Source organism: Seriola aureovittata, chromosome 13, assembly GCF_021018895.1.
Source record: "Seriola aureovittata isolate HTS-2021-v1 ecotype China chromosome 13, ASM2101889v1, whole genome shotgun sequence".
Taxonomy (NCBI): domain Eukaryota; kingdom Metazoa; phylum Chordata; class Actinopteri; order Carangiformes; family Carangidae; genus Seriola; species Seriola aureovittata.
Genome location: NC_079376.1, coordinates 17879702 through 17904705, shown reverse-complemented (window position 1 = coordinate 17904705; position 25004 = coordinate 17879702). Strand labels below are relative to the sequence as shown.

Genomic DNA, 25004 nt, shown 5'->3' with positions numbered 1-25004 from the left:
ATACTATGAGGGCCACAACACCAGTCTCCCTTTATTTTGCTTTGACAAAGGCTTGTGGCTTGCGAGGGCTTTCTGTGCTCTCTGGTTTTGACAGAAGCATTTCACCTGTGTTTTGATGGATGGCTTCCCTTGGGGCATTCCCAGCATAGAGCCCCTCCCTTCCCCCAACAAATAACGCACTGTGAACCCCCCTTTCCTAACCACGGGCCCTCTCACCACCAACACAGTTGTCAGAGGAGGCTGTTGCCTCAGCTGTGTCCAGTCCAGCTGCAGTCTACCCGTCCTGAGTTGGGGATAGTGCTCAGTTTCCAGCTGATCCTGCACATTTTATCAGCGCTTCTCTCCCCCAAATCATCAAGATCACAGCTACTGTGTCTTGTCTGACTTGAGAGACCCCTGCCTCCCGGGAAACTAAAGCACTATTTGCATGAGGGCTTTCTGAACGTCATTACACATTTTCTCTCACCACGTCATCTGCACATTATCACTATATGATGAGTGTTCATATGGTCTTTAGGTTCCAATATAGTTTTCTGAAACACACAGGGCATCATGCAATTATAGTATCCCCAGAATTTAGGCAAAGAGGTCATTTGAAACTAAAAGCTGTTTATTTGTGGCTCCTCTCCATTTTTCTCAGTTCTATATCTGGAATGCTGATTATATCGTATTTTCCCAACCCCTATACTTTTTCTCTCTCTAGCCATTGAATAACCTCTTCCTCTTCACTGTTGTTTACTGCTCACATGTCTAATCTGTCATCACTGCCTTCTCTGCTACAGGACTGCAGTGTTTACGAGATGGAAGAGAAGATCCTCGAAGTTGTAAGTAAACTTTATCTCTTCTCTTTGTTTCCCTAAAATGTAAACTAAAGAGGACCCAGGATTTCCTGTATAAGGGAAAAGGATCTTTTTTTTTTTTTCCTTTTTTTGGGTAAATGTCTTTTTACATAGAGATTATGTGACATGCTCTCAGCAGTAAGGTCAGTTTTCTGGGTGAATAGTGCAGACAGGTCTATAGGATTGCCAGTGGAGGAGGCGGCACTAACACACCCCGGCCATCAATCAGTGTTTCCTGTTGCTAACACTCTCCAGACTCCTTAGGCTAACAGTGGGCTTCCTCTAGCACTCTGTCTCTCTCTCTCAGACAAGTCACAGTAGAGCTGATGCTGTCTTTGTAAGGTTTTGCATTGTCTTGCTCTTTTCTTTGTTCCCAGCCTGTGCTGCATCTTAATTTCCCCCATTTTCTGAGTTCTTCCGCATAAAATGTACACAATGTGCCACAGAAAAGACCCCTCTAATTATGACAAATTACAGTTTGTGTCCTAAAACAAGCAAGGGACAAAGCAGAGGGAAGGGGTGTGTGCACAGGACTGATTTCAGTATTGTGTGTGCACAGGTACATCTAGTTAATAGCACACTAATGGTCCCTTTTAGCCCATTAAGCCTTACACTGAACACAAATATACAAACACAGAGGCATGTACACAGGTATTACGACAACAAACTGATGAAAGATAAGGTAAGTAGCAGTGTAAGCTGTCTTGTTCAAACATGTAAAGCACACAATACCTCTGCTGGTTATCAAGGGCACCATACACCATTAGAGGATTTCACACTTCACTTATAATCAAAAGTTTGCTGGAGTCTTGTGCTTCCTCTTTTATTCATGGGTGCATTTTGTTTTTCCTTTTCCTCTGCAGTCGAAGATTTTGAACAGCATCTGTGATCAGACCGTGAGAACCACCTCTGACCCCCTGATGAGCCAGTCGGCCTGCTTGGAAGAAGTCCAGTTGACCAACATCAAGCCTGGAGAGGGTTTGGTAAGGAATGCTGGGATTTTTCTTTTTCTTTTTTCTTTTTTTTTTTTCAATCCTAAACTTGCTGTCTCTGACCAGGAATGCATGCAATGTGTGTCAAATTGTGACCCTCACATCTCTGTCATACATTTGTCTCCCTCTGGGAATATTGGATTTTGACCATAAGGTTGTCTTGTGTTTTCTTTTTTTTTCTTTCTTTTTGCCCAGGGGATGTACATCAAGTCTACTTACGATGGGTTACATGTCATCACGGGAACCACAGAGCATGTAAGTATAACAATATGTTTACCACAAGAATACATTCAGACCCTTTCCATGCCTGAATTAATTTAATCAGAGTCTTATCACCGGATAAAGCATTTACTGCTAATTTGTCTTGCTATTTTAATGTCTCATGCATATGGTCTTTTTTTTTTTTTTTTTTAAACCGTTCACTCTCATCCTCCTCGTCCTCCTCAACATCTTCCTTTTCATTCTCCTCCTCCTAAACTGAGGGCACACTTGAACTGTATCTGAGGGAGTGAAGAACTACTCATCCGTAAAGGGAATTGTTTGTTTCTGAACTCCAGTAACCACTACATATCACAAACAGCTTCCACAAAAAGAAGTCCTATTTCCCCACCACCACCTCACACCTCCCCACACTGAGACAACCAGTCAGTGACTAATGCAGCAGCATCACTGCCACGGTTGGATCCTCTCGTCTCCGGTCCTTAATTGTGAATCAGGACCTGAATCATCAGCATTTATGACTAGTTAATCTTGTTTGACATCTGTGTGACATGAAAAACAATGGAACTGATATTCATCAACAGAGAGTCGTGTGGATTTTCTCACGATTTTGAACTTGGAGTGTTTGTTCTTCAGATATTTGCTCTTTGAATGGGAATGCAAAGGCGGAAACAGTTGTAATCAGGCACAAAGTAGCTTCTAATTTATGATAATCAGTTTTGTGTTGGCAGCAGGTTCATTGATGTATAAACATTGTTTTTTGACCTTATAAGTGTATGTTTTCTCTTTTAGTCACCTGCAGACCTGACCAGGAAAATCCATGCAGGTGATGAGGTGATCCAGGTTAACCAGCAGACAGTGGTGAGAACCTCCACTTTATTTAGATACCCTATCTACATATTTGAACATACATAATGGTAAATAGCGCACACACACAATAAATATTATTGAAATTGACTGTGTATATGTCTGTGTATGTACACATCCTGTTAACCAGGTGGGCTGGCAGCTGAAAAACCTGGTTGTCAAACTGAGGGAGGACCCCAAAGGTGTGGTTCTCCTCCTCAAGAAGAGGCCCACTGGCACAACAGGTTTCACCCCTGCCCCGCTCAAGAACATGCGCTGGAAGCCCCCTGTACCTCAGGTACAAACACACATGCCCACAAGCACACACTCTTGCTCCTTTCATCCTTGAAAGTAAACAAAAGCCTGTGTCATTGTCAACCAATTATCAGATTTTCAGGTTGTTGGTTCCAAAACAACAAGTTAGGACAAGTGTCCCGGAGACACCCTGAAAGTGCTGCCGGCTCAATTGAATACAACATTGAGGTTTTCGTCAGATGCAGTATCAGAGGCAAACAAACTCTGTCTGATGATGTCATTCAGTCTGGGAGATAAAGCTGCCAGTGTATAGTGTTTGAGTCTGGTTAGATTATATCTGGTTTATTAGAAACAAACGCTCCAGATGTTGCCATCTAAAGAAGACAATAGCAATCAGTGTTATTTGTGTTTACTGTTACTATTTTCAAGAGAAAACACCCCAAATGTCTATTGTTCAAAGAAGACCCAGGGGTAGCTGATAAATATTGTGCTAATACGATTATGTGACTGTAATCCAATTTGCCGTTCTCCCTCATGTGAACACATTAGGCTTGGCTTAGCTTTTAAGTACATCTCCGCACCTGAGTCCCCTTTGACAGGGAGACAATAAGATCATTGTATGCTTAGACTACCAAAATTCAGGCTCTGGCATTGTCTTATCATGCGTAGCATGCGTTTTTTTGGTTTTATAGCCTCAGAAAGCAAGATGAGAGGATATCAGATAAGAGTGGGTTTCTCAACAACAACAAAGAGCCTCTCAGCAGAAGGGTGGCCAATGTCAACATGTCCACCAGCATCTTGTTTTAACAAGTAGACAGAGGTATCACAGTTAACCATCTCAGTTTATCTGTGATAATAACGCCCCAGAAGGCAAAACAGAGACAAATCACACACCATGATTCAAGATTGAATGGTGCTGGCTTTGTAATACTATATAATTTGTACACAAGAGAACTATTTGGAGTAGACAAGGAGGGAATGATTCATGAGATCCCAGATCGGATGTTTAGGTTGTCATTAATATATGACATCTACTGCACTGTACTATCTGATGTATCATTTCGGTCTGATGAGAATGAGACAGGGAAGAAGAGTGGTCCGCTGAGTCAAGGGCACAGTGTTGTTGAGTGTTGGGAAACATAACTGCGGTAAATGAGTGCAGTTTTAAGTACATGTCTCACAAGCTATTTTGGACTTCACTTACAATCTTTCCGTACCTCAAACAAGAAGGTTTATACTCGGGGTGGGGGGAGACACACACAAGCACTTGAATGTCTCACCACTGCTGGTGAACTCCTCCCATTTGCCAGCAAGTCATATTTATATTATATTCACACTGTAGAAAACGGCAAGCAGTGACTTAATTTGATTTGAATTTGTTCTCAACAGGAAACTCAAATATGTATCTATATACAGAAGCATAACTAAGATAACAGAAAACCCTCAATCGCTGATTCTTTATTGTACGCTGTGTTTTCCAGAACAATTCCTCCTTGATCAGAGCCCAGTCTCCCTGCGGCTCAGCTAACGGAACAACCAAAAAAGAGAAGCCAGCTATCCTGGACTTGTACATCCCCCCTCCCCCTCCAGTACCATACACCCCACGGTGAGCTGTCCCATTTCATTTGCAGAGCTTATTAAAAGAGATTAAGTTTTATTCAATGAGTTGGGTTATAAAAATTAAAGCACTAAATATAAGCTACGAAACAACTTTAGAGAACTAATGGTAAGAATGAAGGAGGCCAACCTCCACCCCTCAGTAAACAATCCAGTCAACCTTTGCTACACCTCCTCACCGAGGCCTTTGAGGTTGGTGGATAATGAGTGTGTCCTGGGCCCGTGATCGCCTTACTTCAATCCCCTCCTACTGTACATTCTGTTCTGCTTGCCCACTCCGCTCCCACCAGTACCACCAGAGTCCTTATGCAACAGCTGCTTCATCTTCCACCTCCAGGAAGATGATGGAACGTGACCACTTCACTTAAAATGCTAGAGAACTGAATTTCTAAAAAGAAATTAGACGCCTTGTCATATTTATTTAATTGACTTTACACCGAGGCTTGCAACATAAATAAATGAGCATGTGTTTCTCCCTGCAGAGAGGGGAGAACAGACTCCTTCTCCAGCATTAGTAAAAGACCAAAGGGCTCTGAGTCACCCAACTCCTTTCTGGACCAGGAGAGCAGGAGACGCTGCACCATCGCAGATTATGAGAAGCTAAGCATCGGCTGTCCCATCACGGCCAACGTGATACAGCCCAGAATGAGAGAGCACAGGCCTTCGCGTGGTCAGTATTTTCTCATCAGGGTATCTTATGAATATTCCGCTGATGGATATTAAATAAATTGTCATAAAATAACATCATTCATGAATATTCATTACTTTTTCTTCTAGGAAAGCCCCGGCCTCTGTCCATGCCAGCGGATACTTGTGTTGGAGTGGTAGATCCCTACGCCAAGCCCTGGGCACAGGGAAGGAAAGGTATGTACACACATGCTGCCATCCTCTGTGGTTTGACAAGGATGCTATAAGTATAGTATATTCATAAACTTGTCATTGTGTCTCTGTTTTAGGTGAAGACCTGCTGTACAGATACTTGAGCAATGAGAGGATTCCCACCATAGCAGAGGAGGTGCCCTCAGTGTCCCCCCCCTACAGGCCTGCGGGGGAACGTCACCTGGTCAGAGTGGATCACATCCGGGGCAGCCGTTACTACTCCAACTCAGACCTCCACAACAGCGCTACCATCCCTTACCAGGAGGACATGAAGAAGGCCCCCATAGCCCCTGTCTCCAAGCGCACGACAGCAGAACGCTCACTACTGGTCAGTTGGATCACGCGGCTTAAGCTATTGACTCACTGATGATGCGCTTCCTGTCCAGGGTTTCCTGTTCCTGTCTTGTGTCCTTCCTCAGTGCCTTTGATTTTTAACGTCCAGCTGTTTTTTTGGCAGCTTCGGGCTTTCTCACACTCCTCTCTCCCCAACCTCCATATTTCCCTGGCGTTACTACTACTACCAACTACTACTCCTCAACCAAACTTGCTTCTGTAGTACTCACTACATTATATCATCACCCCTTTAACACTGCCCACAATCCTCCTCGTCTCTGACTACAAGTCCCTTCTCTGCCTCAAGAGGATACTGTTTGTTCAGGTTTAGGACACTTTGGCCTTGTGTGCTGTTTCTTGACTCCTCTGTACATATTAAGTTATGTCATGTTTAGTTTAAATGCTCTCTGGTACCATTATTTAATACTTCAGAAAACATGCCTGATATCACTTCAGCTATTTGCTTATTTTGATTTTATTTGCGTAAATAAATTATAAAAATAAAACTAAGTGAAACAAACAGCATATTTTGTTAGTGAAACTGTGCTTTTGCTATACATGTTATTTTTTCTTTTTCAAATTACACTTTTGTGATCAGTTAGTTACACTACCCTCTGCCAATGGTTGCCTCTTGTAAGCTATGCATATTCTTCAGAAAGATTTTTAAAGTCACTTTACAGTGACTTGACAGTGCTTTTTTGGTTGGTAAAAGGATCTTTATATCTTGTCACTAGCAAATACAGTATTTGTGCTGGTTTTACAGCTATGCACAGTAAACTCTGCAATTACCTACATCTAAAGGGGCCTATATATACAGCTGGTTGACGGTAATAACTGGTCTTTTAAAGCCAGTGTTTTGAACCAGTCCTATAGGAAACACAGGTCAAATGGCCTTCTATTAGCTCATGCTATGGAAAGACCACACATCACAAGAGACAGAATGACAGTATTATATAAGAAAATACAGGGAAGAAGTGTTTGTTGTTGCTTTATCTGCCTCTTTGTAAGATTTGAATAGCGTTTATTAAAAATTGCAGTTACTTCAGTGATCTTTTGTATTGTCTTTATTTTACCATTGGGTGTGGAATTACTGCTCTAAGTGTAACTATAATGTAGCATGTGGGGTAATGATTTATTTTTATAAAAACTACATTGCTGAACTGTTATTCTAGTTTTAATTGATGGGCAGCTTTAGTTATCAACTTGAACTGAGAGCTGCAGCCGGCTGTCTTTCTAACCCGCTTTGACCTTTGAGGTGAACCCTGCTTCTGTTTTTTAAGCTTGCAGTGAAACAGGATAGTTAATGTCAAGTTACCTTTTTCAATGTGTCTCAGATGGTGATGATTATGTAACTACTTACCTCTTTGATGAACTTTAAATTCCAGCTGGGGGTCCATATGGTCAAAGCAGGTTTTCCATCAGGGAACCTTATTCCTGCACATATGTTGCCCTTTAAAAATTTAAATGTGAGCTTAGGATTACTTTGCCTGACAGCTTTCACCATTTTCATTGATTTGAAGAAGTGTTTGCCGGGCAAGGATCAGCACCTTTCATCATGGAGCTGAAGATCTGACTGCTGTCGAAAACAACCCACCACTCTCACCTCTTTTCCCTTTGCCTGGGTTTCTTTGTGCATGAGTTTACTGATGGAGATGGGCCTCTTCTCTTATCTCTCCTCCACCTCTTCTTCCCCATGTCTTGCTCTGCCCAAGCTTGCCAAGCTATAGTCGCCTGCGGTCCTCACTAATTTGCACTTTCTGAAAACCTGTGGTCTGCTTAAGTACTACCTGCACTCTGTTTAACCCACTGCTAAGTTTGCTAACCACTAACATGTTATGCCTGCACAGGAATGATATGCTGAATTATTGGTGGACTGTGCATGTGGAATAATTTTTTTGTTAATTTATCACAAATCACAAACAGAGTTATGCGAATGTAATGAATGTTTTGTTCTTTCTTTTTTTTTCCTGTCATGCAGAAGAGATCTATTTTGCCACAACACAAAATTGTGTGCTATTAAATGTGTCTTAAAATTTCATTGCCTGCAAGAGATGATGCTGCAGTTTTACATTTAACATTTAAGTCTTACCACATAAAGTCACATGTTGGATGTTGGCTATGATCAAAAAGATGAAAGAAGACCAGCAGAAAGACTCCATCTCCAACATGCGTTAACACATAGATCTTTATGTATCACAGGGACCTGACTGGCACTCTAGCAGTGACTTCCTCAACCGGTGAGTTTCTCTCTCTCTCTCTCTCTCTCTCTCTCTCTCTCTACCCCCCCCCCCCCACACACACACACACACACACACACACACACACACACACAGTGTTGCATAGTCTATAGGTCAGTTGAGAAACATAAGAGCAGGGTGGGTCTAATTTTCTTACAGGGAGTGACAGCAGGCTGTGGAATCTCTTTAAAACAAGCCACAGGGTGTAGGGTCAGCAGGTGGGCTGCTTTTATCATCAGGGAAAATATGCCATAGACAACCAGGCTGGGATTCATGCAGGGCAGAAACATATGGTGACAGGTTTGAGGTAAAAAAAAAACAGCCGTTTTTACCATCCAAGTGTGATGGTATACAAGTAACCTTAATCAATGTTTGCTTGAGACTATTGGGAACTGCAGCAACATGGGTAGAACTGAACTTGTCCTAGAAAAAGTATCACTCCTACCCTATATTACATTTCTTTATATAATTAGAACTAAAAAAATCTAAATGTATCTGTTTCAGTGGTTAAATGTGCTCAAAATCTTATTTGCTTTTTTTAGCTGAGGCAATGCTTGAACTACTAAAAGTTAAGAAATTTAAACTCAATCAAACCCCTGTAAATAAATGATGGTCATTTGTCATCATGAAAATGAGTTACCACTGCTTTGAATGCTAAATCAGCTTATCAATTTAGAGCTTATTATTAAATGGGTAGATATATTTCTAGGTTTTTTAGACGTCATTATGTCTCGTGTGTCCATACTTTGCCATCCACCCACAAGACACCTTCACATTCTGGAGAATCTTTAGAAATGTCACGTTACGACAAATCTCGATTCTCCTGCGCTTCCAACCATAAATAACTCCATCCCACTGCAAAATATGACGACATCCGAGGATTGCTGCTCCATCTGTGGAACAAATGTACCTCCTCTGGTCTTGGATGTAGGGCCTGAGGAGGTGTGACTCGCCATGTTAACACCGTGATCAATGACTAAACGCCTTGCACAGTGCCCCCACCCTCCATGGCAGTTCTATTTTAAGAGCCGCACACAGGCACATCACATCCGGTCTTTTGCACGCTCAATCAAAACATATTACTCACATTTAGAATATATAGAAACATGCTATAGTAAATCTGGCAGATAAGCAGTTGACTCATCGTTGGTGGGGGTTTTGAGCATGAGAATTTGATTGACGGTGGATTTAATCAAGTGTCATTTTAATTTTGGCTCGGTAATCTGTAAAAACAAACCCGTTTCCTGATGACAAAGCATAAAATGTGATGGTGCATCAATTTCATCTCTATGTCATTTATCAAAACTATAAAAAAAAAAATGTGGGAGCCATTCTGTTTAAGTGGTAGGCAGAACATATCTACACAAGCATTTGAAGTTGAAAAAACACCTGCAAAAAAAAAAAAGGGAAAAAAATCTGCATCTCCTCTAGCAAACTAGTAATTTAAGGAGGCGACAAAGACATGAAAATTTATGGATGACAGAAGGAGGAGAACACAAGAAAAGTTAGCAATAGAAAGACTGGAAAAACTAGCCAGAGACAATTTCATGACGTGAAATTGCAGGGTGAGGCCCGGCTGAGGTAAATCAAGTATTTTGAGCATTGGGAACTAGCTTCTTGTCTACCCCTGCTGCTGGGGCTGGTTGCCAAATGTATTATCAGAACCACTGACACACCAACTAAATTCCGACCTTAAACACTCGCCGTGGGATCTGTTTTGTTCAGGCCAAATCAATGTAAGCCAGACTGGAACTTAGATAAAGATAATGAATGGTTACAAATGAGCTGGGAAGTAGTAAGTATGTGTTGGAAAATTTCTAGAGAGAGACTTTTGTCTGATCTAAAGTAGTGTACAAGACAACATTACCGTAAAGTACTGACATCAACTTAAGTAGGTTGTTTTAAACCATTAATGTGTTGACTTGCAATGTCTATGTATTCTATTCTTACAGGTATAATCAGCCACATATACGATCCTGGTCCTTCTCTCAAGCAGTAAGTAGCTATCAGATTTAACTGACTTAAAAATGAAGTGTATGCAGTCATTCAGTCTGTGTGAGTTTGATACATACGCTGTGCAATATGAGGAATGTCACTGGCCTCAGCCTTGGCAGGAGGTGGTGAAATCAAAAGCCTCAGCTACAGGCCCATTATATTTCACAGTGACATATGACAACAACCACAATTTCTCTCCATCACACACACACACACAATCTGAATTGACACCATCAAGCTCTTCCTTTTTAGCCACACTAGCAGCATGATTCTATGGATGGCAAGTTATGTCTGTCGGTCAGTCCACCTCTTTTGTCAAGTTCAGAGTATCTCGCCTAGTATGGGATGAAATGTTGTACAGTCATTCATGGTCCCCAGGGAATAAATCCTAAAGACTTTGATGATCCCCCTGACTTTCCTTCTAGCACCACTAGGACTTGGACATACCTATGGGCTGAGTGAAATGGCTCAACAATGGATGTATTCCCATGAAATTTGGTACAGATATTCATCATGCCCTCAGGATAAATTGTAGTAATTTTGGTGATTGCTTCCTGAGCTTTTTATTTTGCAAGATCATCAGGTTATATTTTTTATTTGCTCAGAATTTCAAGTTATGGCCAAATAGCTAGACTACTACAATCAGGCTCAGCTTTACTTTGTGTTAAGTGCTATTAGTATATGCTAGCATACTAACATTACAATCTAAGATGATAAACACGGTAAACTGGATATTAAACATGTTAAATATCGGCATGTTATCATTGTCACTGTGAGTGCATTAGAATTAGCATTTAGCTCAAAGCCCTGCCTCACAGAGCTGCTAGCTGTAGACTCTTGTTCCTCATTGAATGTGCTGCTAGAGGAAAATTGATCTGGCACCTATAAGCTATGGCAGATGTATAAATGCAATCACCACAGGTGTAAACTAAGGATTGCTTTCCTGTCTTTACACACACACACACACACACACACACACACACACACACACACACACACACACACACACACACACACACACACACACACGAGTTAATGTCAGTCCCTCAGTGGCACATACCACTCATGCACCTTCTCAAAGGTCAGATGGATTAGGTGCATAGTCAACTGAGGCAAGTGAGCAAATCACATTTTACAGATTTATGGTCCAATGGCAACTTGTTGTTGTACCAAACAAGAAAACCTTGACCTTGCTGTCAGCATTTATATAAGATGGAAGATTGAATACATGGATGAATGGAGTATTTTATTGCTTTTGTTCTTTGTCACTAGCTTCTTTATTTGTGTGCATACCTGAATGGATACATGTGCTTCACACAGGAAAATCCTTTCACACCAGATCCTCATTTACTGCCATTCAATACTGCATTTAGAACTATAATGACCCAATGTGCACATGTAGCAAGATTTAAACTGAAGTGGTGATCAGCAGCAGGGCAACTGGGCAGTTACCACCTACAGCAGAGGGAGGGACATGCAGCTCCATCAAACTGAGCAAGCTAGAATCTGATATCATTTCCAGCCCTGCACCCTTCCCCCTTTACACTGTGTGAGATTCCCCTGTTAAATAATAGCCACTCTATGTCCCCCCTCTCTCATTTCTCTTCCTCACACACACACACACACACACACACACACACACACACACACACACGCACACACATAGTTTCTGGGTGGGAGGGGTAGGACATTAGTTAAGTACCATGACAATTCTCAGCATGGATCATGATGGGAGATTGAGCGCTACAATGGTGTGACCAATCTGCATTCCCGTGAATCCTTCAGGCCTTTGACATGAGTCGCATGCAATATTACCTCACTTCCACCAAAACTCAGCCTCAGCAAAATGCCCCTTTAAATCACCCTAAAGTGGCATGCAGAAATGAGTTGAGTGTGAATTGTGTTGAAATGTTTCACTTAATTCATCAGATTTTATTGAAATGTTAAAGGGTGATGCTTTTGAGGGGTCTAACACAAGGGAGATACTTGCAATGGATGAGACAGCTAGGGTGACAAATTGTAGGGGAAGCATAGAGGAAGCTATGGTGTGAGAATGTGGAAGATATAAAGGGAGGGGAGTCTCTTCATGGTCACTTCAGACCACTCTCTGCAGTACAATAACAAGTGGAAAGAGAGAAGAGGCCCCTGTCTATTTAAGTAGAAATGAAATGGAGACTATAATAATGCAGGACCCAGGAATGTGTCTGCTGGTTTACCGCCATACTGACACAGACAGACGCAGGCCAGAGCATCCAAGCAACATCTCTGTGCAGTTATACAGCTCGAGCAGTGATGTTATGGCTACAACCCCAGCTCACCGCTGAGACAGCTAAGGTTGTTGATAGCCAGGCCACAGCTTCCCTAAGCTATGAGTGGACTTTGTAACACGAAACACTTGTTTTTCTCCTTCTTTCTGAAGGACACCATATTTGTTTTGTGAATTATTCTCAAAGAAATTATAGGGAAAAAAATGCTGTGTGGCATTCGGTTAGCTGGGTTTTGACCTTAATATTACTTCCATGCTGATGAAGGTGCACTCATTGTGAGTTACTATTCAGGTATTTGAAGTGGTGATTTGCAGGTGAGAGCAGATATTTTGACTGGACTGAGCTCCAGTCCAGACTAAGTTTTACTCATGTAACTTAATGACATAAACTATAACAAGTTATATCATCCTTGTGTAAGTTATTTAAACACAAAACAACGTCCTGAATTTATTCTCCACTACATTTGCTTTACCTCTGTCACCAGATTGTTAGTTTTGGCTCATACGGCTGTTACATAGCAGGGACTTAGGGACACCTAGTGGCTACGCGTGGTAACTGCGAGTGCTATTAAATAAACTATTATTATTAACTATTAATTTCGTCTGACTAATAATAGCCTACAAAGATGCCAAGATATCACATATTCCATGGCTGCATTAAAAAAACTAAAACTAAAACAAAAAAACAACAACTGCGCATTAGCTATTTTTGCCACATCAGTGTGAGCGTGGGTCATGATACCTTCTTTGAGGGTAACAAAGGGGGTAACACCCAAACTGGTCCTGAGCTCACCTGAAACCAGCCGAGCTTTCTTTGAATTTCTTCTTTGTTTTTTAGCCGACATGCTCGCCAAGGTTTGGTCGGACTTTGAACAGACCTTTCGGGCCAAACTTTTGTCGTTGAGATTATGGTGGAAGGTACAGTGTTGTTATATATTTCTGTTAAAACTATCTCATAGTGATTATTGTGTCCGCAGGTGTCGTGTTTGGCTAGCTTAGCTACCAGACCACAAGCAGACAGGCTGAATTTAACATGGGACTAACGTAAACGTTACAGGCCAGACATGATATTTTTAAAGATTTTTTCACTTTCATAAACACTGTTAAAATTGTATTTGTGTTGATGACATTCATTTAAAGTGCAGTGCCATTGGTTAAATTACAGGTTATTTATATATCTCAGGAATATGAACTTTAAAAAATGTGTTTTAGGTTTACATTGTGTGGTTAGTTTAAAGGAAACTACGATGCAATGTAGATTTGCTGATGTCTTGCACTTGTACAAAAACACACCTTTTACATATATTTTGAGTTTGCATGATGCATTACTGTAGGGTTTAGCTTTTATTTCTCTATTTTCTTTTTGTATAGATTCTAAGACTTATTTATATTTTTATTTCACATGCACAACCAACTTGTTATGCTTTAATTTTTATGTCCCTCTGAAGAGCTATTGTACATTTAATTGTCTTCGCAAAAAAGAATACAGACAGATAATATACTGATAGTATGCGGTTAGCAGATAGCTGCTACCTACACTGACAGTGAGTGTAAGATAATTTTTTTTTTTATTATTATCAAAGAACACAAGTAAATCTGCACATTTGTTAGTTCAAGGTGGATCTCAGACCTGAAATTCACGTTACTGTCAATGTCTAAAAAAAAAAAAGATCCAGCAGGAAGTTAGCTCATAAACACACAGGCACCATCACCGTCACGCTTCTGCTGTGGTTTATGTGGCTATCAACATCTAGCTACCAAAGGCAGCAAGTTCATTCAAACATCCGGAAAATAAGTTATGATGCATTTGTGTTGTGCAAGACAGAGACACACACACACACAGACAAGTTTCGCTTAGGTAAGAGCCATTTGCTGTCATTGTGTGAGTTTTTAGAGTCACAGAGGATACTCATCTGAAGTGTGTGGATTCGAGGTGAATCTGTAAAGTTTTACAGAACCAGGTATGAATCTTCTTTTCCTGTTCTCACTGGGGATATTTGTAGATTGAGTTTATAGTTAGTGATTGAATGCGAACAACTGCAGCAGGAGTTGAACTGAGGACCCTGTGACCCGACCACCACCTGTGCTTTTTCCTTTTCCTTTGTTTTTTTTTTTCTTCCTTGTGTAGAACTTGATCTGACAAGGTGTAATGTCAAGGTTGTATGAAAGGCAGCCTCTTTTTAATATCTCTAATCCACAAAGAAGGTTAATGGATTGGTTGAGACCGCTTTTCTGTGGTTTTTGTTGTATTGTATCCGGATAGGCCTTTTAACGGTGGCAAATTGTTGAATGGGTGGTATAGTGTTAGCTTGTCAGTGATATTTTCTCTGTGTCCCAGGAAGCTTTGTCATTTTTCAAATAAGGAACTCAAAGTACGCAGAGGAAGTTAGTCAATAATGGCAACTTGGATTTCTCAATATATTTTGTGTCACCATTCATTTAGGATGCACAGTATAAAATGTTTCACTGTTTTTTTTATTCTATGTGCTGCTAAAAAAGCATTTTTCGAGATGTGATAACTGCAGCAGAATCATATCAACCTTACTTAAATACATTGGTATCTAAATGGCTCCAAAAGCTTACCAAAGTGGTCTCAGACTTTTCTAGGTGCTTGCAATGTGTGTCATGGGCTAGATGAAACTGCTGACAGTGATCATTATGGTTCTTCAGCTGTGAGTCAGTGCTGTTCATCAGAATTAACTTTATAAGTTTTAAACCTTTACTTCTGACACAGCTTCCAGTTCCATATAAGGAGAAATTCAGCTTTTTCTTCTTGCTTTCAATTCACATTTATGTTTCCTCCACTTCAGAAAAAAAAAAAAAAAAATTATATTGAGAAACATTGTCTGTACTGTCTGCCCATGACATCACTTCCTCTTGTCACGCTGGAGCAGCAAATTGTTAATTTTCTGCCCATTTATCTGTGCGTAGTAATAGTGTCAACCCACACATCTATTCTGTGAATAAGTTGTGTCTTCTGGTTTCTTTCAATAGGCTGCCTTCCCCATATCTGTCTCCCCATCTATGGCTGCTGATGACTACAACCCAGTAAGTGTTTTTTCTGGTTTTTTTTGTTTTTTTTGTGTGTATGACATTTACTTCAGAATCAGAGGTTGACTTGTTCTTGCTGTTCATGAAACAGAAACTCCACTCTCTTTTTAATGGTAGAAATACTTCTGCTTCTGTTATTTTATGGTGACAAAGTTAAATATTTATAGCAACAAGGGTTTATACGTCAACAGATGAATAGCTTGCCATAAATCTAGTTTGGTCTCTCTCTATCTTTTCTTTCTTTCTTTTTTTAAGTTTAATTCACAAGGAAGTAAAAAGTATTAAGAGCAAAAAGAGATAAAGCACAAGACCAAAAGTCTCAGATGAGAATGTTAGAGAGGAGTGTGTTAATATCTGTATCAGTAGTGAGATAGAGAGAACAGCAAAGAGAAAATGCATGTGACATTTGATATAAGAAACAGGATGTTCCAGACAGCCTCCTCGTTTCGGTTCAGGGCCCTGAAACTGCCATTGTGTTCTTCTGCTCTGCTGCCTGTGACACTCTGACCTCACGTTGACATCCTCTGCCCTTCTTCCAAAGGTCTCCCTCCGACACAAATCCAAGAAGAAGAGCCGAGGAGGTAAGTTTTCACCAGTGAGCAACCCATCAATTTGTCTTTGTGTGTGTGCCTGCAACTATAATTTGTCCCCTCTGTGGGCGTGTGTGAAGTGGCAGGGCAATTAGTGTGTACAGAGGGCTTTTAGGCAACGCTTGGCTAGTTTCACTTCAGTTCTCATCTATTTTAGCTCTGTATGGCACTGGCTTGGTTCTTCTGGGAAGCTAACTTGAATTTTTGTGTTGACATTGATAACGAGAATAGGTAGGCTGAATGTAGCGCAACTTCTGAACCCAGTCGACTGTTCCTGGTTTTGCGTGGGTTTGTTCAATTTTATTTTTAGGACTCATCTGGTTATTGACCAAATGCAGTGGCCTATTTGGACTCAAATTGATTTTTTTTTTTGTTTTTTGTGGTAGGATTTCAGACTTCTTGCTTGAGCTTTACTATTCTGTGGCTTTGCTTCTCTGTGGACAGAGGGGAGGAGGTCTCTGTGCATTCATGTGCATGTGTGCTTTTTGTGCGTAGGCAATGGTACGATGAGCAGAAGACGAGTCTCGGTCAAAGAGCTGGGTCAGCCAGACCACCAGGGCTGGCTGTACAGGAAGAAAGAGAGCAAAGGCTTCCTGGGTATCAAATGGAAGAAATATTGGTTTGTGCTGAAGAAGACAGCTCTCTACTGGTACAGCAACAATCTGGTGAGTATTTTTTCTAAGCCACCATTTCATTAGGGGACCCATTTATGATTTAGACATGTTTAACCGCTGTGGTGGCTGCCACAGCTCATCACTGTTAACAGAAAATCCAGTCTGCGACTGTAGTTCCACAAATCGTGAGTTACACAGAAAATAAGTGTCAAATAAAGCTAATTTTCTGCTTCTCTCTCTCTCTCTCTCTCTCTCTCTCCTCTCTCTCTCTCTCTCTCTCTCTCTCTCTCTCTCTCTCTCTCTCTCTCTGCCCACCCACCTGTCCCCACTACCCTTTCTCTGTAGCTCTCCCCTTGCTCTCTCAAATTCAAATTAGTTTCACCTCATTAAGCAGATTATTTAAGGTTTACAGTGTAAATATAATAATTCTGAAAAAAAGAAATAACAACAAGCAAGTCATTAAAAACATATATTTAAATGATAAAATGAGATATTGTTTAACAATTTGATGCATTGATGGCGATATTCTTTCTTCTTTCTGTCTATACTTTCTGATTTTCCTCAGCTTGTCTGTAGCTCTTAGACTTAAGCTAAGTGGTTCGTACTGAAGATAAAAATCTAGAAAACTAAGTCATGAAAATATACTTTCCTTTTTATATAAAAAAAAAAAGAAGCTTACTAATCTCTAAGATAGCTGACAACTATAGGTTTTAGCAGACATTACTCAAACCAGAGTAAAAATTGTTGTGCTTGTTGGGGAGTTTTCTCAGCAGCAAGTGCATGTGATATTGACTCAACATAAACTACATCGCCCATGTTTGTCATCATGAAGAAATGTGAGGGAGTGCAACGTGTGTGGAGCTCTATGGCACAGAGGAATATGCTTTATGAGGCCTTAAAAAATCCACAAAGTAGACAGTAACTGATCTCAACATCTCAATCTGAACATCGTGAAAAATACAGAAAAGGGTGATTATATCTACTAGAGGAATTATTTCTCTTACACAAGTTTTAGAAAGAAAGAAAGAGAAAGAAATTTGGCTTTGAAAAACATTCAAAATGAAAATTAGCACACAGTCTGTAACGGTGCACTTTGTTGACACGTCTTTTGAAGTGCTGCAGTGATTCATTTGAATTTAACACATCGCACAAGTAACGCAGATGCAGTGTGAGGCAGTGGTGGGCTGCACATAAATCATACTTATTTTTGCCACAGCTGTCTCCCTGTCAGCCTGTCACTGCAGGAACCACCAAGCCTTGTCATTGTGTTTCCTGACGGTGACGGTGTCACTAATAGCCCATCAGGCCCTGATACAGGCATACTGACATGTTTGATTTACTGGTATGATGATGACTTCAGTCAGATCTACTGTATGTCACCATCCCATGGTGTGAGAAAATAGAAGAAGTAGCCTGCTGCTGCAATATAACGGCAGGTGTCATTGTCAGGAAGTGGTTTGAACTCATCATTTTGCTTTAACGCTAACTGTTGTTCAATCTGTGTGTTGCAGGCAGAAAAAGCCGAGGGCTACATTGACCTCACCAACTTCATGATCGATAGAGCCATAGAGTGCAAGAAGAAACAGTAAGCTCATAGTTATACTCTCCTCTGTTCATGTTTCCTGGTTTAATGAATCAGATTTTATATACCGCCCACTACCTGTGGTTTGGATTAAAAAAGAACCATACTCAGATCCCTTCACTTGTTTCACATTTGTCATGTTGCAGCTTTGTGCTTAAATCATTTAATTTCCGCTCATCAATCTACAGTCAGTTATACTCATGTGGTTTATAATAATAAAGCAAAAGCAAAATTTTAGAAATGTTTCTATGTATTAAAAAGTTAAAACTGTAAGTATTCAGACCCTTTGCAATGACACTTGAAATTGAGCTCGGGTGCCTCTGATTTCTCTTCATCATTTTTGAGATGTTTCTACACCTTGATTGGAGTCCATATAAGGTCTCACAGCTGATAGTGCGTAGAGAGCAAAAACCAAGCCGTGAGGAAGGAAGGAACTGCCTGAAGAGCTCAGAGACAGGATTGTATCGAGGCTCAGATCTGGAGAAGGCTACAAATTTTTTTACTGCACTGAAGGATCCCAAGAGCACAGTGGCCTCCATAATTCTTAAACGGAAGAAGTTCGGAACAACCAGGACTCTCTCTAGAACTGGCTGCTCGGCCAAACTGATCAACTGGAGAGAATGGCCTTGGTAATATACGTGACCAAACGTCCAATGGTCACTCTGGCTGAGCTCCAGAGACCCGGGGGAAACCTCCAGAAGGACAACCAACACTGCAGCACTCCACCAGTCTGGGCTTTCATGGCAGAGTGGCCAGAGACAAGCCTGTCCTCGGTGAAAGACCCATGAAAGCTGCAAGATTCTCTGGAATGATGAAACCAAGATTGAATTGTTTGCTCTCAGCCTGGAGTGTCATGTCTGGAGAAAAGCAGGCACTGCTCATCACCTGCCCAAGACCATCCCAAGCATGGTGGTGGCAGCATCATGCTTTGAGGTTGTTTTTCAGCCGCATGGACAGGGAGACTGTCGGGGTTGAGGGATAGCTGAACAGAGCAAAGTACAGAGATATCCTTAATGACAACCTGGTCCAGAGTGCACAGGACCTCAGACTGGGCCGAAGGTTCACTCTCCAGCAGGACAATGACCCTGAGCCCACAGCCAAGACAATGCAGCAGTGACTGTGGACCAACTCTGTGTATGTCCTTGAGTGGCACAGAGCCCTGACTTACACCCAATCCAACATCTCTAGAGAGACCTGAAAATGGCTGTGCACTGACGGTCCTGGTTCTTCTTGACTGTAATCGCTGCCAAAGGTGCTTCAAATAAGGAAAAGATTTTCATTCTTTTGTCAATATGAATTCAGTTTTAACTTTATTAAAAAGTTGCAAAATTTCTAAAATTCTGTTTTTGCTTTGTCATCATGGGTTATTGGTTTAGATTTGTGAGGGGAAAATTTTATTTAAACAGTTTTATCGTAAGGCTGCGACAACACAAAATGTGAATACTTTCTAATTGCACTGTATATCTATTGTTGGATCAAAATGACATAGAAGGTGGTCCCATAAGCAGTGTATAGTACTAAAATGATCTCAAAATGATAATTGAAGTGGAATAAATGTAGAGTTTAACTCAAACTGTTTCTGTCTTCTGTCTGATCCTGTCTTAACTGCTTTCCATTTATTTTTCCTCTTGTAGTGCATTTAAAGCCTGCCACCCACAAGTCATGATGTTTTATTTTGCTGCGGAAAGCCATGAGGAGATGAACGTGTAAGTCACATAACAGTACAGCATTTTTTGTATTTTTGTATTTTTGTAAGTATGTATGTGTGTTTTTTTTTTTTCTTTGTCTTTTTTTTTTTTTTTTTGGCTTGACTACAGCACAATGTCTGTGACTGACTGACTGAGTGATAGAGTTGAGTAATCAGAGTTTCACTGTTGCTCAGCTGAATGCCATGTGACTGATTTGGAGTTCCTCCATTGGCTGTTTGCTCTTTCAAAATGAATTGGCATTAACAGTTTCTATCATGGGGTTGTTTACAGTCTGCAGTGTTGCCAAATTAGCGCATTTGTTGCTAGACTTTTGGACAAACCTTGGCTACTTAGCAGAGAGTTGCCAGTACTTCCCTCTCTCATGTCTATTCTCTTCAGAGAGCGGCAGAGAGGTGGAGCAGCAGTTTGTTACCCAGACAGAGGCTGTGTGCTGAATGAGAGACTAAATAAGAAAAATTCTATGTCACCTCCAACTTTCTGACAGCATCACAGTTCAGGATTCTAGAGACTTGCAGAGCAGCAACTTGGAAATGGCTTTCAAGTTAAAATGTAGCTTAATGGGCTGCATTTCATGCATTGCAAACTTGTTCTCTTGTCTGACAACAGAAACAGAAAATATGTAAATGAGCTTTGTTGGAAATTGGACTGTATTATAATACTGTATGTGAGCACAGAGAGTTGGAGAGGAGCATTCAGGTTGAAACCAGCTGTCGTTAGGCAGGGTGCAAATAGGACACGATGACGTCAGTTGTTTACAGCAGTTCCAAACCAGTTTTAAACTATATCCTCAATTGTGCACATTGACCAGTCCAGCCATATACTATGTTTTGACCTAATCTTATTTATTCATTCTCTTGTTTTGTCAGAGACATTATTGAGTTGATTTTTTTTTTTTTTTTTTTTTTTTTCAGATGGCTGAATAAGCTTGGCCTAGCTTCCATTCAGTATGAGCCAACAGAACAAAACCCTGCAGCCGGTGAGCACTCATGACAAATCTGTTTTTTTTTTTTTGTTACCTGTCACTGTTGTTGGATGAAAACCCTCTTCCTTTAAGATGTCTTGATTTTAGTGTGACAAAAATGCTTTTTTGACGTTACTCACTTGATCTTGAAATAGATTTTTTTTTTCTTGGTTTTTTCAGGAAATGGATTCCTGAGAGCTTTGAGAATTTTCTTAGCTCAAAAGATTATGTACAAGTTAACTTAACACATCCAAATGAAAAACTTGGATGTCTTAAAAAGTTTTCAATCAACAACAGTACAGAACTTTTCTGGTTATTTTAGAGCCAAAATAAGAAAAAATGAATGGAATTTCCTCTGGATTCTGGTTGCATTTGGTTTCTAATCTTGTGTGTGTTGTCCCATCACCCCCACCTCCCAACACACACATTTGGTTGTTTAGAGTGTTATAGTGAAGCCAGTGACCATGAAGAGACTGAAAGCACGGAGATTCCCCCTCCACCATACTCTGAACAGACTCTGCGGGACTCTGTGGATGCATCTGCACCGCTTGGTAGCACACATCAGGTCAGTCATGGCTCTGGCTATAAACAGTCAACACCAAGCCATCAGTCACAACTATAGGAGCCTGCCATTCACCAAACATTGGAGCTACTGGATTAATTTCTCATAGTGTGTTTATTGTGGTTGAGTGGGAAATTGTGTGTTAAAATGCACATCATTTCTTTCTTTCCAAATGTAATAAAACTGCTGTTTTCAACTGAACAAAACCCTGTTTACTTTACAATAGATTATTACATCTGACCGTGGAGTATTTGTCTTTCAGGGTACCCTTCCTCCCCCTTACTCCTCCACAGTCCCCAGCGAAGTAAACGGTTCACTCTCCTCACCCGTCAGTACGATGACATCGCAGGGCTCCGCCTCCTCGCTCTCCAAGCACCGGCAGTCCTGGTTGGACCTGGTCTCGCAGGCGTCTCCTGCTGCTGGGGAAACAGCAGTGGTGTGCTCAGCTCAAGTACACTCACATCAACCTCCACAAGAGGAGACAGAAGAGGAGGAGGAAGACTCCCAGGTGTTGGAGAGCTCAGCTCCCCAGGGCTCTTCAGGAACAGGGTCTAATGAGGAAAGCCCTGCTGCAGAGGGGGAGGCACAGAGGGATGCTTTAGGTGCTCAAGATGAAGGTGAGACTTTGTTTTACTCCTTTAATTCAGTTGTGGTTTTGTGACCTTTATACTTTAAAAACTAACCTTATTGTCTTGCCTTAAACCTTTGATTCAGTCTCTTCTGTTTGTTGAGCAAAGAGATTGTAATTGAGATTTCTGCTGTTTTAGGTTTCATTTTTTTGTTGTAAGAAAACATGCTAGTAGAGGGCATGTCCTGTTTCTTACAACTCTGGATAACATCTGTTCTCAGAGTAAGATATGTTGGTAATGTATTTGCTGGCATATTTTTGTTGTTTCAGATTTTGTTCCATTAAGCAGCACTGATATATTGTTGATCTGTATGTCATTTAACTGCATTTTGCTTTGTCTTTGACTCAGTGTAAGCTTTGTGATGTGTGTGGTGGTGATACAGTGAAACCTTATCTTGTTTCAGGGAATCGTGGGAAGAGCTCAGATGAGATGGAGACGCTGTATAATCATCTAAAAGAGGCCAGCCTGTCGCCGCTAGGAGATCGTAAACCATCCACAAAAAGGGAATTCAGGGCGTCCTTCATAAAACGCTGTAAAAACCATACCCTCAATGATAAACTGCACCTTATCAGGGCACTCAACAGCACATTAAAGGTATGTGTTCTGTTTTCAAAGTCTGTTTTTCCCCTGCTTGAATTGCAATACAATGCAAAACAATGTAGATTTTTTAGAATTGGGAGTACTTTATGCCATTATTTCATTTTTCTCATTGTCTTTTTGTTTTTCTTTTCTGTCTCAGTCAAAAGAAGCGGACCTACAGGCAATAGAACAGGTGCTGTGTGACCAGGAGCTTACTTCACACAAGTTCAGAGAATGGAAGGAGGCCAATGCGCTCTTGGTGCAGGAAATCTGTGTCAGAAAGGACCAGCAGGTGGCATCAGAGGCCACAAAAGCTGCAGCATCAGTCAGTGCTGCTCCAGTAGTGGAGACCAGTTTATAAAGACTCCTCATGACTGTTTTTGTACTATGTCTGGACTCTGAGGACGTCACCCTCACATACTTTGGATACACACACACACACACACTGATGTTTTCATTTGAGACTACTTTTCCATGACAGCGGACTCTAAGTGCTATTCAACAACTAACTGGATCAGTGAAGAAGAGTGTTTTTAGTTCCTAAATGGAGATGACGCAGACAGTATATGAATAGCAGGTCACATTAAAATGTGAAACGTGTTTTAGTATTACTTTTACTGTTTGTTTTCATTATGTAATTCTGTGAACCTATGCATAAATTGTTTTAAAATGTGGAATGATGGAGTACGTTGAAATAATAGATCCATTGTTCTCTGCATGGAAAACACTCGTTTTTACAACATGTTTTATCTTTTTTGATTTCATCAGTGATCAAAGTTTTTTATCTGTTTTCAATCTCTTATTGGTGCCATGCACCATCACAGCCTGTTACACTTGCATTTCACAGAACTTGTTGGAAATGATTTGTGCATGTTGTTTGCCCCAGAAATTACATCACCACACTTAACATTAAGACTTCCCAGACAGAAAAGCTCAATTTCAGCAGTAGGCTGTGTGGTTTTGTGTTCTACTAAACCAAAACAAACTGTTTCAAATGAAGAGTTCCAACCATAATGACAAACAACAAACATTGACAGCAACAGAAAACTTCATATATATTTTATTACAAATGTGATAAATACTTTATTAGTAACCAGTGTCATTGGACTTGAGACAGGATTTAGTACAATCATTTGCATGTAAACATAGGATGCATGGTAGACAATTCTCAGGAAAAAAATGAAATTGGGCCAGCAAACCCAAACCCTGTACCGGTACAACATAAGCAGATGAGTAGGAGGTCATACAGTTATATACATCAGGCATTATGTGACTGTGCCCAGCCACACCTCCAGAGAGCAACAAGAAGCTCAGGTCACTAGAGGGGTCCTGACAGACCTACTGGTAGTGACCCAACCAAGCTCAAGGCACAAAGATGCATTTTTTTCTGAATTCATCTGTTGTGTGTGTTGAATAGACTATGCGTAAATAGTTGTAAATGGATGTGTGATGTTAATTCTCTTTGATCTCTTCTGGTATGAATGTGAGTGTGATTGCTTGTATATAGGGAAATAAAGTGTTAAATGATTGAACTTTTTCCCATTTTGGTTTAATTTTGATTCATGTGGTCAAAAATCATTTAAATTAGTTTTTCCCTCATCAATCTACACTCACTACCTTGTAATGAGAATGCAAAAATAGAATCTAAGAATTTTTTATTTAGATAAGTATTCAGACCCTTTCCCATGACACAAGATATTTAGCTCAGGTGTCTCCCATTTCTCTTGATTTTCTCTGAGGTTTCAACATCTTGATTGGAGTCACCTGTGGTAAAGCTGATTGGACATGATTTGGAATTGACACACACCTGTCTATGTAAGGTCTCAATTCATATCAGAGCAAAAACCAAGCCAGGAGGAGAAGGGAACTTCCTGCAGAGCTCAGCAACGGGACTGTATCAAGGCACAGATCCGGGGAAGGCTACAAAACATTTTGGAGACTTGTGTTTGCAGGAAAGCTGAACAGAGCAAAGTACAGAGATATCCTTAATGAAAACCTGGTCCAGAGGGCTCAGGACTGCAGACTGAGCTGAATGTTCACCCTCTAACAGGACAATGACCCTAAGTACACAGCCAAGACAACAAAGAGGTGCCTTAGGAACAACTCTGTGAATGTCCTTAGTGGCCCAGCCAGAACCCAATCCAACATCTCTGGAGAGGTTTGATAATGGCTGCCCACAGAGTCCCCATCCCACCTGACAGAAGAGCTACAGAGAAGACTGGTAGAAAATCCCCAAATCCAGGTGTACA

At 40.8% G+C, this 25004-nt stretch overlaps 1 protein-coding gene across 4 annotated transcripts in view; it reads left to right on the top strand.

The window, feature by feature from the left end:
- LOC130179906 (connector enhancer of kinase suppressor of ras 3-like) overlaps positions 1-24287 on the top strand; it is a 48826-nt gene extending 24539 nt beyond the window's left edge. The window contains exons 5-25 of one of the 4 annotated variants that reach the window (XM_056393045.1): positions 783-824; positions 1703-1822; positions 2027-2086; positions 2843-2911; positions 3048-3194; positions 4633-4757; positions 5251-5438; positions 5546-5632; positions 5725-5975; positions 8180-8217; positions 10170-10212; positions 15473-15526; positions 16071-16110; positions 16615-16784; positions 18245-18318; positions 19950-20021; positions 20936-21000; positions 21426-21550; positions 21810-22164; positions 22580-22770; positions 22916-24287. In XM_056393045.1, coding sequence (XP_056249020.1) covers positions 783-824; positions 1703-1822; positions 2027-2086; positions 2843-2911; positions 3048-3194; positions 4633-4757; positions 5251-5438; positions 5546-5632; positions 5725-5975; positions 8180-8217; positions 10170-10212; positions 15473-15526; positions 16071-16110; positions 16615-16784; positions 18245-18318; positions 19950-20021; positions 20936-21000; positions 21426-21550; positions 21810-22164; positions 22580-22770; positions 22916-23116 — 2517 coding nt within the window. In that variant the 3' untranslated portion in view covers positions 23117-24287. Of the gene's footprint in view, positions 1-782; positions 825-1702; positions 1823-2026; positions 2087-2842; positions 2912-3047; positions 3195-4632; positions 4758-5250; positions 5439-5545; positions 5633-5724; positions 7030-8179; positions 8218-10169; positions 10213-13316; positions 13397-15472; positions 15527-16070; positions 16111-16614; positions 16785-18244; positions 18319-19949; positions 20022-20935; positions 21001-21425; positions 21551-21809; positions 22165-22579; positions 22771-22915 lie in introns of those variants that run through there. The other 3 variants (XR_008829341.1, XM_056393047.1, XM_056393046.1) reach the window with 3 other exon arrangements.
- Positions 24288-25004: the final 717 nt, after the last annotated feature.